Source organism: Choloepus didactylus, chromosome 11, assembly GCF_015220235.1.
Source record: "Choloepus didactylus isolate mChoDid1 chromosome 11, mChoDid1.pri, whole genome shotgun sequence".
NCBI lineage: Eukaryota > Metazoa > Chordata > Mammalia > Pilosa > Megalonychidae > Choloepus > Choloepus didactylus.
In genome coordinates, this window is record NC_051317.1 from 16,197,473 (window position 1) to 16,216,105 (window position 18,633).

At 43.4% G+C, this 18,633-nt stretch overlaps 1 protein-coding gene across 2 annotated transcripts in view; it reads right to left on the minus strand.

The window, feature by feature from the left end:
- The window catches only part of CYFIP2 (cytoplasmic FMR1 interacting protein 2), a 123,053-nt gene extending 105,525 nt beyond the window's left edge, over window positions 1-17,528 (minus strand). Inside the window, exons 1-2 of one of the 2 annotated variants that reach the window (XM_037799507.1) lie at window positions 17,414-17,528; window positions 392-531 (exon numbers count right to left, since the gene is read on the minus strand). In XM_037799507.1, coding sequence (XP_037655435.1) covers window positions 392-508 — 117 coding nt within the window. In that variant the 5' untranslated portion in view covers window positions 509-531; window positions 17,414-17,528. The other variant, XM_037799506.1, reaches the window with a different exon arrangement.
- Window positions 17,529-18,633: the final 1,105 nt, after the last annotated feature.

The window sequence follows — 18,633 nt, forward strand, 5'->3', positions numbered from 1 at the left end:
TGTAGTGCTATTCTCACATACATGAAGGAAAAGTAATTACCCAGGCAGACTCTAGGGGTTTCTAAATTGCAATATTTAATTCATGAGGTCAGAGCTGCCAAAACTTGGGTTGGTGCAGCAGCAAAAACAGTCGGGAAGGTATTTGAGGTCAGAGCAGATCACCAAGCCTTTCCTGAGGAAGGGAATAGTCTCAGTGTACATTTATTAGCTCACCTATTCTTTACACTCTCTGCTCCATGGAGCACACAAGAGACTCCATCAGCTCAAGACCTCTCACCTTCTAGATGCAGACCCCCCTTTTCCCTCTGCCTTCAGGGCAAACCCTCTGAGGGGATCCCCAGAGTTCCTGAGCCCCCTGGCACTATTTCCCCGCTGGGCCCTGGGAATTTACCTGGTACATGATGGAGGAAGGCGGAGGCTCGATACATGGCTGCTGATCAGGGAGGGGCAGCTCTTCCAGTAGGTCCACGTTGGACAGGGCATCTTCGAGGGTGACGTGAGTGGTCATGGTTGCAGTTTCCAGATTCTACACTGAGGGAAAGGAAGAGAAGGGCAATAGAGAATTTCAGGAGGCTCCAAAAATTTCTCCCAATCCCACTCGGCCAAGACTCTTTGAGGAGGATGAAGGTATTTGGCGTGCACTGAGGTCTCTTCCGCTTGCCACTTCTTCGCAGCTGCTCTCTAGGTATAACAGGTGCTTTCAGCCTGTATTTTTAATTTGAGGATCTTTTTACAGTGCTCCAAGTATTTTTTACACCGATTACCTCAGCTGAGTCTCATGTGATCATCATGACAGGTGGTATTATACCCACATAACTGATGAAGAAACAAGACTGAGAAATGATGACTTGCTCACACAGCCACAATAGCCAAGGGCCAAGGATCTAAATAATTCCAGATGCAAGGACATGGTCAGTCTCCACCTTTTGCTTTTAGTAAGGATACTTATTGGTTCCAATCTCAAATTAACACATGGCACAAAAAATATCCATAATGGCAACAGCCAAGACAATCAACGGCTTGAAACCAGAGCCTGGGTTTTTCAGGTTATTTCAACAGCAACTAAAAGAATTGAGCCCCCAGCAAATCAATCTGGTTTGCAAAGATGGAATAGCCATTATCTTCCGTATCCTGGGTATGTTTTGTCAGCCACATCAAATGAGCCCTAAATGAACACTTTTGCATCTTAGACCCTGACAGAGTGCAGCTCTTTTGATGATGTTTGTCAGGCAGCGAAGGTGCAGAGGAACTGAACTGCACTGTAAACCAACTCAAGCAACTCAATTGCTATTTTAAGAACTCAGCACCTGGCAAACAGAAATACCCCCACCCACCCCACCCCCTTTTTAAACACATGGGAAATTTCTAAAAACTGGTGAAAAACCAAGGTCAAAAATAGATTCTTGTAAGTTCCCCCAAATAGCATATTCTATTAGTCACAATCACAGATTATAATGCAATAAAACTAGAAACCAATAATACAAATAGAGCCAAAAAATCTGTATCTTTGAAAATTGATAAAAACATACTTCAAGGTTATTTGTGGTGAAAAAGGAATTCAGATGGAAATTATAAAACATTTAGAACTGAAAGATCAGTAATAAATTCCTTAAATGCATTTATTAGAAAATAAAAAGTGGAACAAAATGAATCTAATTTTCCATTCAAAAAATTGGAAGAGTAAAAATCAACACAAAGAAAGGAGAGTAGAGGGAATTACTAATTACAAAAGCAGAAATAAATAATAGAAAACAAAGCAAAACAGTCAAAACAACAAGGGTGTTGAGGTGAATAACAAAACTAAAAACTGAGTTTTTAAAGAGTAATTGAAAAAAAAAAAACCCCAAAAAACTCTAACCCTTTGGCAAGGATGAATAACAAGGAAACAAAGAGAAGGTCCTCTCCTCACCCCAATTTCAGGGAGGGGCAAAGCTTAAGGACTGAAGTTTCCTGTGTGAACCTCAGTAAGTTTGCCATGCTTGTGAGGAAATGTGGTGTCAGAGGCCACGGGGGGGGGGGGATTGGACCCCGGACAGGAGAACTGGCCCAGGGGCCGGGAAGAGCTGAAACAGGTGCAGGTTATTCCAAGTAGCACTGCCCCTAAATGAATATTTCCTTTAGGCCACAGGTTGGAAGAGCAGAAGGGCTGAACTAGAAAGACAGACAAGCTTCACCCTCTGCTGAGCAGCTGATTCACATGTTACCGAATTCTCCAGTGCACCTTCCTGTCATGCGCTATGCAACTGTGAAGGCCACATCCGATGAGGGCACACTGAGCTCAGAGATAACTTCCCCTGCTTCCATCCACCTTGGGGTGATTTCAGGCCCTCTCCACACCTCCACTGCTTTTTTTTCTCTCTCCAGCATCTGAAGGATGACATTCAGTTCAATGGCAAAACCATCTGTCGATCCATAAAAGTTTGTCTTCTTTCTTACATGAATATCAAGTCCATTTTACAGGAGGGGTTAATGATTTTATAGAGTATAATGATTAAAATCTACAACCTCCAAAAGCCTAATCATTCTTTTCAATTGGGTTAATCTTCCTATAAAGGCAGGTACTGTTGTTACTCCCATTTTACAGGTGAACAAATGGAAGCTCAGAATTTGTTATTTCACAAGGCCAGGTGTGATGAGTGGCACAGCTGAGACTGGGGCTCAGGTTTGTCCAGCTCCAAAATTTGTGGTAGAGTTCACCACCCTGTACTTCTCCAGAGAGCTCAGACTCCCATCGTGAGACTACACACAATGACTGCAGGTTTGTCTTATGCAGGGTCCATGCTAGGTGTTTTCAAACACTGTGCATTCATGGTTCTCATCCCTGCTCGTGCCAAAGAATCACATACACAGCATCCTAACGATAAAATGTCTCGGCTCTAAACATAAGTATGGAAAAAACACATTTAAAAAAAGCTTCCTGCCTCATTGCAACAAGAGAAATACAGAGTACATAGAGATACCTTTTCTCACCCATCAGTTTGGCAAAACCCCAAAAGTTTGATGACACAGGCTCTAGGCAAGGTTGTGGAGTAACAGGCCCTCTCATACAACAAGGACATGAATGTAGAATGGTACAACCCCTATGGAAGGAAATTTGGCAATATCTAGCAAACTTCCATAAACATTGTATCTTTTAATCAGCCATCCCACTTCTAAGAATCTATCCCAAAGATACCCTGACAAAAGGGCATGAAGACATTACGCACAAGGCTATTCATTGTGACATCATTTGTAACAGCAAAAGACTGGAAACAAGCAAATGTTTATCCACAGAGTACTGACTGAATGCACCATGGTACAGCTATACAGCAAAGTACCAAGCAGCAATAAAACGAAGTGAGAAATCTCTCTATATGTGCAACTATGGGGTGATCTCCAGGATAGAGTGATAAGTGAATAAAGCAAGGTGTACATAGTATACTATCATTTATCTAAGACAGTTGAGTTGCATACACAGACACACACATCTGATATTAAAAAAACAATCAATAGTCAGACAAATCATATAATTTTGAAAATTGGTTACCTATGGGGAAGGTTGGGGTGGTATCTGGTTAAGTGGGATGGGCTAGAAGCTAGAATCCTTTGAATGTATCTTGTTTGGTAGATTTGCCTTTAAAACCATGTAAATATTTCACATAATTATAAAATAAAATTTAAATTTAAAAAGCAACCCCTGAAACAAAAAGTCAAATGAAACAAATGAACCAAAATGTATTGTCTAGTTAGTGGTATAACCACACAGAAAGGAACCTTCCAAGGGATTTAAAAATTCAGTAATTTGACTGTACATACCTAGTGGGATATACCCTAAGAACAACAAAAAGAATTGCAAAACAAAATCTTGAGTTGTTTTCCATAATTACACTGGTGTACTGTTGTGGTGAGAATGTTTGGCTGTGTTGTGGGATAAAGGAAATTAGTAATTATGAAATGTAGTAATTCCATCATTCGGTGTGATACCGCAAACTAGTGAGAATCTAGACAAAGCAAAAGCCAAATAGTCCTGAGTATGAATTTGAAGTATCAGTAGGATTTCATCATGTGTTTTAACTTAAAAAAAAAAAAAAACAAAACTAAAGGAAAACAAACAAACAAAATTCCCTTGTCCTTTCCACTGACAAGGCTTCGAGATAATGACCAACCAAGGCGCAAGGAGCACATGCAGAGCCCAGATGGTGGCTTCTGAATATCATTTCCCATTGAAAGAATCAGGCTCCCTGGAGAAATGGCTGAGTCGAGGTTTAGGACAGAAAATGTATAAGAAAAGCCTAGAACATCTTGTCATACCAGAAAGCAAGGAAGCTGTCTACCTAAGCCTCCTGGGGTGGTGCCAAAGGCATCCAGGAGCCCACTTGGAAGGCTTCTGCTGGCCACAGATGGGACACTTGCAGCCTCAGTTAGTATAACAACTGCAATGGATTGAGACAATATCAAATACATTTAAATCCGTGCAATCATACTGACACTTAATCAAAACTTGTTATTACCTTATTACCATGGGAGGATGCTTGTAAACCAACTCTTCTGTTGACAATGGGTTAATAAAGGGAAAGAAGAAAATATTTAACCTGCTTTTCCTATACAAACCATGACAATGGATAACCAAATCATAGAAGAGAGGGATGTTTTGCTCCATAAAAGTATTTCTTTTTTTTTTTTTAGTAAAAAAATAATGACAGAATTGGAATATCACCATTTTCTAATCCCTAATGAACAAACAGATCTAGTCATTAATCAGCAATAGCTGCTAATATCAACAAATGAGAGTCAATCAGATGTTTTGTGCCTCCTGATGGAAAAATAACCACCACCTTATGAGGAAGTTTTAACCAAGAATAAAACACCTGAATCTAATCAAACCATTATATGCTAATTCATAGGCAATACAGAGGACAGAAGAACATGTTTAAAAACACCACATTGAGGCAATCAATAAAATAGAACCTATGGGAAATTCTACTGGACAAATGACTCAGTGCTTTCAATAAATAAAATGCAAGGGGGAAAAAAAAGAGATAGTGGGGAAAGCTATAGATTATAAGAGAATTAATAGACTATCATGATGTATAGATCTTAGTTGGACCCTATTTCAAACAAACAATCATAAAAATAAAACTATAACATTTATAAGAAATTTTCTCAAGGACCAAATATTTGATAGTATTAAGGAAATACTGTTATATTTTTTTAGGTGTGATAATGATATTGAAGTTATGTTTTAAAAGAGTCCTTATCTTCTAGAGAGACCTACTAGATTATGGATAAAATGATAAAGGGGTTTGCTTGAAAATAATACCAGAAGGGAGAAGACGGAGTATAGATGAAATAAATACAACTGCCATGAGTTGATAGTTGTTGATGCTGTATGATGGGTACATAGGGATTTATTATACTTTTCTATCCAATGTTATGCGTGTTTGAAAATTTCCGTAAAAAGTCTGGTCTCAGAGTATACACTCCCAGGCCTCATTTATCCCCCTTCTTTCATCCTCCCTACCCCCTACCTCCTATTCCCACTTTCTTTCCCTTCTCCCATATGCTGGGTTTCTTTTGAGCAACCAAAACTTCAAAATGCTAATTTACCAGAATAAACCTTAAGACTTTCCCCTTTAGCATAGTGATACCCCTGCCCTTCCCTCAAATAGGATCAGTCAGTGAACAACCCACAATGCCAACACATTAGAAGTCATCCTGCTCATGTCACCTTTCTTTTCTCCTTGCAAACGTAGCTTCTCTAATGGATTTGTGTGTTTGTGTGTTTGTTTGCAGATCATTCACTGCCTAAGGGAGAAGGAAATCCGGAACTTTTTGCTCAAGTGCTGGAAATCCCTGCCAATTCCATACGAATCAGAAAGGAAAAACGTTCTGGAAATTGTAACAGAAGTATACATGAAAAGAGTACTTTTCTGGCTGAGTGTCTTGCTGTTATGCAATCTTCCAAAAGACAAGGAATCTTTATATTCAGTCTATGAACACATGGTCATTTCATTATTTTGGAAGAGGAAATTAATTAAAAAATATAAAAATTAACAGTATTTTGGGAGCATAATTTACCAAACACAGCTGCATTCTCCTAGCGTGGGGCAGATTATGGCAGACTTAAATTCAGTGCCTTTGTAATGAACTCAGTGGCCTGGTATCACGAAGAGAAGCAGTAACATTGGGCTCACAGGCAATTTGCTTCTGAGAAGGTCCTGAGGGGTGCCCCATGCTGAGAAGACTGATAGAACCCAAGCAAGAGAAGGTGTATAGGATGGAGTGAATGGTGGACTTACCAGGGAAGGTGCTAGGAGTATCTTGCTTTGGCAATTCAGGATTCTGACCACCCACACCCTAAACCTCTAAGAAAACACGTGCATTGTCATTTTTTAATTTGACTTTCTGGAAGGAAAATGAAGAAGGAAGAAACTTTTCCTGTAGTGGAATGCTAGGCGAGTGTAATAAATAAGCTTGTGCTCTGGGTTTTCATTAGTCATGTGTCACCTACTAGCTATATAACCATGGGCATGTTACTTCCTGTCTCTAAACCTCAGTTTTCTTATCTGTAGAAGGGGGATAATTAATAATGGTACCTGCTCTCAGGGACTTATTCTGAGGATTAAATAACATTAAGGCACGTGAAGGGCTTAACATAGTAGCTGGTTCCGAGTAAGCTTATTAGCGAGTCAGGTTGCCTCCTCTGATACAGTGAGTGGATGAATTAAATGTTGCAACATTTCTCCCACAAAAGAGGAAGGCATTATTATTCTTACATTAAGAGCGCTACTCTACAGATCTTTCACACTGACCTCCTCAATCACAACGACCCTGCGAGTTTGAGAGGGTAGGTGCTATTTTTGCTGCTTTTCTGAGGAGGACACTGTACTACTCAGAAGTGAAAACTTTAATTCAATGTCACATAGGCAGCTAGTGGCAGTGCTAGGGTGGAAACAGGATATCTTAACTCCCAGTTCTATGCCTTTTCTTCTAGATGACATCTGCTTTTGTACTTTTTTTTTAAAGGTGCCAAGTACACTTTCTTTTTTTTTTTTCCAGTTTGGTTTACTTTTCCTTTCTCAAGAGGAACAAGATGCTACCAAGTCAGAAAGATTAGGTAACTGTCACCTTTAGGTTTCATGAACATCAAGAAACCAGGAAGTATATTTCCCTGCCTTTAAGGCTCACCATCTAGACAGCAAGCACTCATGTGTGCACAAACACCCCCCAACCCCCACTGGTACACACATGAGAAGCCGTTTAGCACGGTAGTGAACCAGGCAGCTTGAGTTAGAATTCTATCTTGACTCTGCCACTACCTGACTGTGTAATGTTGGGCAAGTGACAAAACATTTTGGAACCTCACTTTCCTCATCTATGATATAGAGAATAATAATAATTACTATCTAATAGGCTTTGAATATTAGATGAGCTAACTCATGTAAACTGCTTGGCAGGTAGTAAGTGCTCAATAAAAGTTTTTTAGTTCCTCCAAAAAACTGAATCCAGCAACACATAAAAAAGGTTATATACACCATGACCAAGTGAGCTTTATCCCAGGAAGGTAACTTTAGTTCAACATTGGAAAATCAATTAATGTAATAAACCACATCAGGAGAATAAAGGTGAAAAAAGCACATGATCATCTCAATAAACTAGCATCATTCTGAGTTTGCCCAAGAAGTAAAATATTTATGCTCTCCCAAATGCGGAAAAGAAACGTTTGACAAAGTCCATCGTCACCTTTTCATGATAAAACCACTCAATATATTAGGAATAGAGGGAACTTTCTCAACTTGATTAAAGCATCTACCAAAATCCCACAGTTAACATCACATTTAATGGTGAAAGATTGAATGCTTTCTTTCTAAGGTCAAGAACAAGATAAAGATGTTTGCTCTCACCACTTCTATTCAAGATTGTACTTGAGGTTCTAGCCAGGTAAATTAGGCAAGAAAATGAAGTAAAAGACATTCAAATCAGAAAAGAGGAAGTAAAATTAACTCTATTTGCATATGATGCAATCTTGTAGGTAGAAAATTCTAAAGACTCCACTAAAAACTATTAGAATAAATAAATAAGTTCAGAAAGGTGCAGGATACAAGATTAATATACAAAATTCAATCATATTTCTGCACAGAAATGCAATGCACAATCTAAAATGAAATTAAGAAAATTCCATTTATAATAGCATCAAAAAAGTAAAGTACTTAGGAATAAATTTAACAAAAGAAGTGCAAAACTTATACTTTGAAAACTACAAAACACTGTTGAAAGAAATTAAAGAAGAACTAAATAAATGAAAAGACAACCCCTGTCCATGGATTGGAAGACTTAATATTATTAAGATGGTAGTACTCCCCAATCCCTACCAAAACCCAGTTGGTGTCTTTGCAGAAACTGACAAGTTGATCCTAAAATCCATATGGAGATTCAAAGGACCCAGAATAGCCAAAACAATCTAGAAAAAGAAAAATAAAGTTGGAAGGCTTCCAAATAAAAACTTAGTACAAATCTACAGTTTTCAGGCAACATGGTTTTGGCATTAGGAAAGACACATAAATCAATGGAATAACATCAATAGTAAAAAAAATAAACCCCCAAAGTTACAGTCAATTGATTTTTGACGAGGGTACCAAGACAATTCAATGAAGAAAGAATCCTCTTTTCAGCAAATAATGCTGGGATAATTGGCTATTCACATGCAAAAGAATGAAGCTGGTCACCCACCTCACACCATATATAAAAAATTTACTCAAATAGATCAGAGACCCAAATGTAAGAGCTAAAACTATAAAATTCTTGGAAGAAAACATAGGAGTAAATCTTTGTGACCTTGGATTTGGTAATGGTTTCTTAGATATGGCACCCAAAACACAAGTGACAAAAGGAAAAAAACAACACATTGAACTTCATCAAAATTAGAAACTTTTGTCCTCAAAAACTTTTGTGCTAGAAAGTGAAAAGGAAACCCACAAAATGGGAGAAAATATTTGAAATTTATATATCTGCAAAAGGACTTGTATCTAGAATATATAAAGAATTTTTGAAAATCAATAATAAAAAGATAACCCGATTTAAAAAATGGGCAAAGGATCTGAATAGACATTTCTCCAAAGAAGTTATATAAGGTGGACAATAAGCACATGAAAAGATGTTACCATCATTTGTCATTACAGAAATGCAAAGCAAAAGCACACGGAGATAGCACTTGACACCCATTAGGATGGCTATAATACAAAAGACAGACAATAAGTGTTGGTGAGGATGTGGAGAAATTGTAACCCTCATACACTGCTGGTGAGATTGAAAAATGGTGCAGCCTCTTTGGAAAATAGTTTGGCATTTCCTTAAATTTCTAAACATAGAGTTATCATGTAACACAGCAGTTCCACTCCTAGGAATATTCCTAAGAGAAATGAAACATATTTCCATACAACAACTTGAGCTACCAATGTTCACAGCAATATTATTTTTAATAGCTCCACAGTGGAAACAATCCAATGTCCATCAACTGATGAATGGATAAATAAAATGTGTTACATCCATAATGGCATATTAGGCCAAAGAGGATCAATGTACAACATGAATGAACCTTGAAAATATTTTGCTAAGTGAAAGAAGCCAGTCTCAAAAGATCATGTATTAGATCATTCCATTTAAATGAAATGTTCAGAAAAGGCAAATCTATAGAGACAGTAGATTAGCAGTTGCCTAGGGCTGGAGGGAAATGGGAGGTGACTGCTAAAGAGCACAAGGTTTCTTTTTGGGATGATGAGAAGGTTCCAAAATGATTGTGATAATGGTTGCACAACTCTGTGAATATACTAAAAACTAATGAATTATGTACTTCAAATGGGTGCATTGTGTGGTAGGTGAATTATATCTCAATAAAGCTATTACCCAAAATATCAGCCTATTTGTGACTCCTTTTGGGAAACTCTGGGTATACATAAGCAGGAGGCATGCCCAAAAGAAATGGAGCTCAAGTTAGGTGACCACGATGCTGTCCCACCAAGCAGAGGCTATGGTGAGCATAAGCCAGCAGGAGACAACGAGGCAAGAAAAAGAGATTGAAAGACATGCCTCCACCACCTGTACCCCTCTGAGCAGCCCCCTGTCCTCCAGGGTTCCGCCTGTTTTTGTTTCACTACCATCTGTTGGGTTCTATGGCTGCCCCACCCTGCAGGAAAGACTCTTCAGATGATAGAAACCTCTGAAGTGTTGTGATGGGCTTTGAGGTCTTAGAAGAACAGAGCCTCTAGCTCCCCTCCTCCTACTTGAGCTGCTTTTACACTGATAAGGAAACCTAGGCCCAGAGAGAAGGCACTTGTGCAAGGTTGCTTGGACAGTTAGGGGCAGAGCTGGGGCTAATGCTCCAACTTCCTGAGAAGACCAAGGGATGTGGTACAATAATTGATATGATAAAGCTTAAAAAAATACAAAGGCTCTCTAAAATATATTTTTTAAAATATTTTCAAAACAAGGAAAAGAGAATTAGAATTCGGGGGTGAAACAAAAAGCCATAAAAGGAAGAAAATATAAAAGGACACTACGTGGCTCTCCCATGATCATCATTTACACATTTTAATAATGTTCACACTTGAAACATGATTTAGGTTAAAATAGAGCTCTCACTATGCTGGGAGATGAGGGCAGTGGGGAGAGGGGGGATGATGAAGAAAGCTGAGTCTTCATTCAACACAACAGGAAACAAAAGGGAGCATGTAAAATAGGTAAATCAAGAAATGGCAGTATAAGCATATCATTTAGAGATTTGGAGGCAACTACCGAAAGAAATGTTGAGTTAAAAGAGGCAGCCTCTGGGGAAAAGTGGGTACTGGATGGCTGTTTTTCATTATGAGGCTTTCAATACTATTTGATTTTTTAAACAAACATGTGCATGTACTGCTTTGATCAAAATTAAAAATTTACTTTAAAAGACAACAACCCAAGGCCTGCTTGCTAGCAGTTCTGACATGTGGCCACTAAACAGCACAGCTGGTGAAGCAATCTTTGCCACTAAAGTCCCTTGCCGCCAGTCTTCTGAGACCAAAGGCCCCTCACTTGCAGCTTCTCGCCACACAGCAGACTTGTGGTAAGAGCAGAGCAGGCCACGTCAGCCTTGGCCTGGGCCTCTAGAGGAGGCCTATCCTCCTCCGTGTTTACAGCAGAGAAAGAGATTTTGGTGGGGCTGAAGGGCTTGCCACTTCAGCTGCCATTTTACTCAGCTGCTTCCTGTACCGTCAGAATTGAGGGGGGCCTTTCCGTTGATAACTAAACCAGCAGATCTGAGCGGCTCTGGGGCTCAGACCCCATCCTCTCTGGTGGGGATGTCACAGCATGAAGACGGCTTGCTGATTCGCTCCTGTTGGGCCCGACAGGCCACCACAGGGACGCCAACGTGACTTGTGTCAGGGGGGTTGGGGTGCCTCCCAGAGGCACCTGCTAAAACTCAAAAAGGGAAGCCACTGCGTCTGCTGTGGAAACAAAGAGCGAGGCTTCAGTTTTAGCCACCGAATCGGAGCAGGCAGACCTCAGCTACATCAGTGTGCAACTGCAACTCAAACATGGCTCAGCCTGAGGCTGACTCAGGGCCTGAAATCACATTTTCACTCACTCTAAAAGGGCAATGTCTCCGTCTGTAAACTGTGGAGGCTGGCCTGGTAGTAGCTCACCATCGTGATGTCAAAACTTCTGCAGTCAAGATTGTTGGGAGTAACTTGTACTAATCACAATTTAAATACTGAGCTTGCAAATGAGCTACATTTTATTGTAAGTGAGAGAGGGTTCCGAGTTCCCCCCAATAATCTCACAGCTTACATGTTCACCTTTTTCTTGAGTAGGAGAATATGGGGTGGGGTTGGGGAGAGGATGGGGAGAGCACGGTGCATAACCAGGACTGGCTGCAGTGTGTGATGAGTTCGGCCTGTCGGTGTGGTTCTCATCATGTGTTCTTAAAAAAAAAAAAAAAAGCAAAAGCAAAAACATCCAGTTAAGAATCACTGGACTTGATTCTCTCTCAGGGTCCTTCCAACTATAAAGCTAATGACTATAAATACAGATGGGAAAATGTAGCTTATGAGGGGTGACAATGGGATTGGGAAAGCCATAAGGACCACACTCCACTTTGTCTAGTTTATGGATGGATGAGTAGAAAAATAGGGGAAGGAAACAAACAGACAAAGGTACCCAGTGTTCTTTTTTACTTCAATTGCTCTTTTTCACTCTAATTATTATTCTTGTTATTTTTGTGTGTGTGCTAATGAAGGTGTCAGGGATTGATTTGGGTGATGAATGTACCACTATGTAATGGTACTGTAAACAATCGAAAGTATGATTTGTTTTGTATGACTGCGTGGTATATGAATATATCTCAATAAAATGAAGATTTAAAAAAAAAAAAAATACAGATGGGATATTTCATCAGAAGAGCGTTCTTAAGACCATACTTCCTTGACATGGACTATCCACTGTGGCTAGGGTGTACAGGACAGCACAAACCCTGCCCAGGGAGATTCCCCCCTTGTGCCTCCTCAAACTTTTACATCCATTCCAGTGTGGACTGACTTTTCCTCTTCTCAAATCCTAGCCACCTGTCAAGGCCCAATTCAAGATATGCCTCCTTCACAAGATGTGACCAGTTGAACCCAATGACAACCCACATTACTCTGGATTCCTATAGCAGCCACAGTTTATAGTCCATTATTTCCTGCTGCAGTACAAACTGCTTTATATGTCACTAATTCGTTGGATCATTAAGAATGGCAGGGATAGCCACCTTTCTTTGGTATGACCCATAGTAACTAGCATGGAGCTGGGACACACTAGGTATTCCTTGCTTAACTAACACGTCATGTAGTTTGATGCATGAGCCAGTGGCCAAAGTTCATGTCTTCTGATTTAAAAAGAATACAAAGATTTAAAATGCCATGGTCCTCTAAGGAACAATACCTGTGTTAGCCCTATCAGTATAAGAATCTGAGGAGACTTCTTTAGAAAACGTTTATGAATGCTTCCAAAAGCTTTAGAAAATGCTTTATATTTTCCACCTGAAACTTTACAATGCAGGTCTTCATTTCTCTTTCCCATATGAAGATATAACATACTTGGAGGTTGACAGATGACCCCTAGTTTTGAATTCTTGTCTCACCATTCATACCCTGCCAAAATCAGTCTTAAGGCATCACATTTCAAAAGTGCATTTGAAAATAATTCTCAGGTATCCTGTCACTTAACACTGAGTTACTGAGTGTCTTCTATGAGGGTCAGCTGTGCAGATTCTCTCTGTTCTCATCCAGGCCCTCAGTCAAGCCAGACAATCCTTTCATTCATTCCCAATTGGTTTCTTATTCCACCCACAGCGGCAGTTGTTTCAAACCTCCGGAAGTCTCCCAAAGTTTCCTAACCAGTCCACCACCTTTACTTTCTACAGAGGACCTACCTCCTGACTCAGTTAGAAGACAGAGATCCTACAGGACATACTAAACCTCCCTCCCTTTGGCCTAGAGATTAAAGTCTGAGAATCTCTGCTCTAAGATGATATCATGATGATATAAATACAAAATCAAAAGGCCTACTGATGAAGTCATCAGCAGGGTCTTTCTTGGGCTGCTCTTCAGAAGGCTAGGTTTACTTTCCTCTGTCCTTATACTATTTCTTCCAAGAATTCGCATCCAATTCATTTTCTCCTGTGTGCTGGGACCTAAGAAGTATGGCTTGAATGGTTCTCCTTTAAAGCCCCTCAACACACAGCCCTTGGAATAATGGCTATGGCTAGGAAGCCAGTGTCCAAACTCTGCATCTTGGGAGGCATCTCACATCCACTGACTGAATTTTGAAATATTTTTGTATAGACAAGACCTTCCAGGGGCCTTGAGAGAATCTGTGAATCACAAAGGGCCTTTCAATTTTCCCATTGGTTCAGGGGCACATATAGGCCACGGATTTGTCTTCTTAAATTGATACACAATATAAAATAAGTTGTTCCTTTAGGAGTGGGGGCACCCATCCAAAAGGGCCACACATTCAGGAGCAACCTTCTCGTATCTCTGTCCATGGCCTTTTCTGCTCAGATTAAGATTTACAGACATTATCTCATCCACTGTCTCCTGTGATGACAGGCAGGTAAGAAGCTGGGCAGACTGCCTGCCACTGCTCAATTTTTAAAGTCAGAGAGGTAGTGGTTGGCCTAAAGCCACACAGCAAGTCAGGGATAAATCCTGTATCCTAGATGAACTGCACTGCTCTGTCTGTCCAGAGAGCAAAGCCTGCCCTCAACATTTCTGGTTGGTTGCAAAATGCAGAGTACACACAGAGGAAGAGGTCCTTCCTGACCTTTCTTTGGGTGTTGAAATGTGAGAAGTAGCTCTGGGCTTCAGCTCAGCTTATTCACTCCCTTTTTTCCTTGCCTATCAAGTTATACCCACCTTCAATGTGCTACTTAAGAGCACTCCCCACCTGAAGCCCTTACTGCCTGACATATATATTTCATCACTCTTTCCTTCGGCTACCTCTTGCAGGTAAACTTGGGGCCGGATCTCTTGATTACAGAGACCAGCTCCCTTCAGAAAGCAAAATCCAGGTAGAGCGGTTGGTAAGAGCTGAGGGTTGAACACATATTAAGCCAAACTCTTAATGAGTATGTAATTAATATATTATAACAGGAATAGGACTTACTGTGTTCTAGACACTCTGCTTAGCATGTTCATGCATCTCTCATGTAACAGGAGCATCCAATGAAGGACCAGCTTCTTCTCCACCACAGCTGGCCTCCCATGTCACTGCCCAGAAGCCAGCAGCATGCTCTACTCCCTCCCACCACCTCCACACTAACACAGGTCCATCCTCTGGACCTAGATGTGGCTTTGCTCCTTGGAACGAAAAGACCAAAGGCCTTTCACAAAGACTCCAATGAGGTGACTGATGTCTGGTTTCGTCAACTACAAGTGAATAATTAATCTATGCCAGAAAAAAAATAGACTCATTGTTATGGTGACCACATAGAGGCCACAAAAGGCCATTTTATGAAGCTCTTGGTGGAACCCTGGGGCCAACAGTGGCCCAAAGAAAGCTCTTTGAGCGTGTAGGCCAATCCTGAAACGTGCACACTGGAGCCCTGCCCTGTTTTCCAGGAGCGCGTCCCTAATGTTAATTAGCTTGTTGTCTATTCATCACCTAATTCTACTTGCTGGTCAATGACAGCAGCAGAAGCCCCCTGAACGCCTGAGAGAGTGCGATTTATCAGGGGGGCATGTAGTATTCTCCTGGGTCCCTTTCCCAGTTTTTATATTTCTATCTATTTCCTTCTCTAGGCTAGCCTCAGACTGGATCTAAGAAAAGCTCTCCAATCCTACTGGATTTTATACACACTCTGGGTTGTCAGTAATCTTGGCCTAATGCCTAAAGTGAGTTTTTTACCTTTTTCATTTTCCAATAGGGACTGACCAAGGCAGGCTTGGGTGCCTCCAGAACTGGTCAGAACTGGCCAGGAAACATAATAAAGAAGCTTAGTGAGCAGAGAGCTTATGATCCCAGCCAGAGGCTCAGTGCACAGAGCAAAGCAGAGGCACTGGCTTGGTAACACACTGTTCCTGAGAACTGCCCAGCATATGGCAGCCAGTGCCAACGTATAGCGCTCTATAGGAAGTTTCACCTCCCACAAATGGACCCTGGGTGCTCAACAGATGCCTCCTGGTGACAGTGACCCTGACCAGATGCACATGCGCACACACACTCCTACATATTCCTGCCCTCAGGGCCAAAGCTGCCCTTGCAAACAGACAAAGCTGAAAGCTGCTAGATGTTGTCATTTCAGGGAGCTGTTCCCCCAAACAGCTACTCAAGCCCCAACCCCCACTTCCAGACTGCTGCCTGAAATTCCACCATTAGAGATATTAATATTTTCACTTAAAGCTTTGTTTCCCATTAAAATGTCTCCTAGCCTGTTTCCTTTCTAATCAAATGACTTCTCAAGCACCTGCTCTTAATTAAGTGGTGAAGTCTTTTGTACTTAAGCTCTTCGGGATGAACACATTCACAATTTTTGACACAGGAGAATGGGGGGAGCATAGGACACTGTATGCAAGTGGGGATGGGAGGACACAGAGAAGGGGGCTGGTGGTGGATAAGGCTTCAAAGCCTTCACAATGCTGCCCATGGATATGGACCTAGATTTTTGCCCTCCAGATCTGAGGGCCCCAGGGCACAACTTCCCACAGGGCCTGTGCCCTGAGCTGAGATCCACCACCTTAAAGGCGATGCAGGCAGGAGGCGGAAGAGCAAAATATGGGCACCAGCACCTTCCTGATTTGCCTCTCCTGCCAGCAGGACCGCTCCAGCCTCCCTGCCCACCTGTGAGGGGCAGATACCAGGAGCCAGCAGGAAAAGATCCTTGCCCCATCCTTGGCCTACTAGAAGGGTTACTGACCACCCATCAGCCCATGGTGAGGGTTTCCCCCGTGTTGGTGGAGGTCAAAGTCAGATTGCATGGGCTGGGGTGGGCACCTGGGGGTCCCTCCCAGCCCCATTCTCCTTGCTATTCTTCAGGCCCTGCCGGACCATGCTACCGCCCCCACCCCCCCATCATGCACCCCCTTCTCCTCCTTTACAAACAGGGGGGCTCTATCCACCGAGGGGAAGGACTGCCCTGAACAGCGGAAGCCTCAACAGACAGGTAGGCATCTTCCTGGTTCTTCAGAGCTCAAGAGAACCTAACCTTTCTCCCCAGGAGGCAGCCCACTCACCGCCTTCTCCCCACCTCCTCCCCCGCCCCCAGGCGGTTGGGAGAGGATCCGGTAGGCCAGAAGGTTTCAAAGCGGGTCAGACGGGTGGTGCCTCCTCTCTCATCAAAGCTCCCCATCCCCAAACGCCTCCGCTTCGCCCCTCGTCCCACCCATCTCACGTTCACCGAAGGGCGCTTGGTGCCCGAGGCGGGCCCAGGCGGGTCTCGCTGGCCCTGGGGGAAGTGATGGTGGCCGCGGCGGCAGGGGCGGAGGCCGGCGCTCTGCAGTACCTGGGCGCAGGGATGTCGCTGCCGCTGCCGCCGCGGTGCCCGCGACCGCTGCAGGTGTCTGGGGTCCTCGGGATTGGCGCCGCCTCCTCTCTAGCAGGCGGCTACGGCCCAGGCCGCGCACCTGCTGCTGCTGCTGCCGCCGCGCCAGAGCTCCGCCGTGCGCCCGCGCCTCCTTGCAGAGGGCCCGCGCCCTCGGGCCCAGGCGGGGCCGGAGAGCTAAGGAGGTCGCCGGGGCCTGGGGCCCGGCCTCCGGCGTATGCCGGGGACCCCCAGGCCGCGCTAGCCCGGGCGCGGCGCCCAGCACCCCCCACGAGCTGGGAGATGAGGCGCCGGCCCCTCGCGCATCCTCACGGCCGCATGCCCCTCACCATCAGCATCCCGATCCCCGAGCGGGTCCCCAGGCCAGCGAACGGCGCTTACCTAGGTTTGCGGCAGGTCCAGGGGAGGGTCCCGAGGCCACAGCAGGGCCCCACGCCGGGGCGCAGGATGCTCCGACCGGCTCCGCTCCGCCGGCAGCCCCGCCCCCGGCCCCGCCCCGCCGCTCGCTGCGCTCCGCCTCCTCCCCGGTGCCCGGCCCCTTAGCCACCGCGGCTGTCACACAAAGAGCAGGAAATGGCTGCGGAGGAGGGCTCCCGGGGCGGCCCTCGACGCGGCCGGCGCACACCTAACCTGCATCTCCTGAGGGCCGCTCGGGACCCCGGCCTCCCGCCCCAGGCCATCCTGCCGCCCTGCCTCGGGGTGGGGAAGGGAGGGATGTTTCTCCCCCATGCTCCCCATCTCCTGGGATCCACACCCAGCAGTGGGAGAACGCAAGCTCAGACCGCATTTGGATCTCATTAATCTCACATTAGTCCCAAATGCTCATTTATTTAACCAGCTTTCACTGAGCACCTATTTGGTTTCAAGCACCGTGCCAGCAACTAGGTATGAACTGGTGTTCAAAAGACGGGGCCCCTGCCCTCTGGGAGCTTATCATCTACCAGAAGAGACGGGCATATATTACATCTGGGAGGACTGGGAAGAAAAGGAACAGGGTGAAATGATAGAAAATAAACCTGGGAGTTGGGAGTGGGGGGTGTTTCCACTAGTTGAGGCTAGTCCCTGATGCTGCTCCTCTGCTCAAAGATAACTCCTGCCACCCCCTTTCAGTTCCTTTGGGCAGAATCCCTGAAACTGTTTCCTCTTAAGTAGAGACCCACCCCAACTTCATTCAGGAAGAATTGGCTAATGAACACAAAGGAGAATAGATGGCAACAGGAAGCCTTCCTGGCAATGCCCAGGGCCCAGAAGGAACTGAAAGAATATGTACCCTTCTCTTCAAGGTAAATCACTCATGGCTCTGCAGAGAAACAATTCTCATTGAGATGCAGCCTGCTAGGCCTGCAGACCACACTGAAGTCACACTGTGCACCATCCTAAACTTCAGACTCCAGGCAAGTCAATCCACTGCTCTATTGTGTGTCACCCTTCCTACCTTACAGGGAAGTACTTTGAATGTATTTGAGACATTTTAAAGTGTATATAGATAAAAGGGATAGAGTCTCGTTTCAAGGCAGCCTTTCCTAAATGTTTGTCTAGGACTCACACATTTATACTTTATCGTTCTACTATTCCTATTAAGGGGTATTTATAGAAGAGCT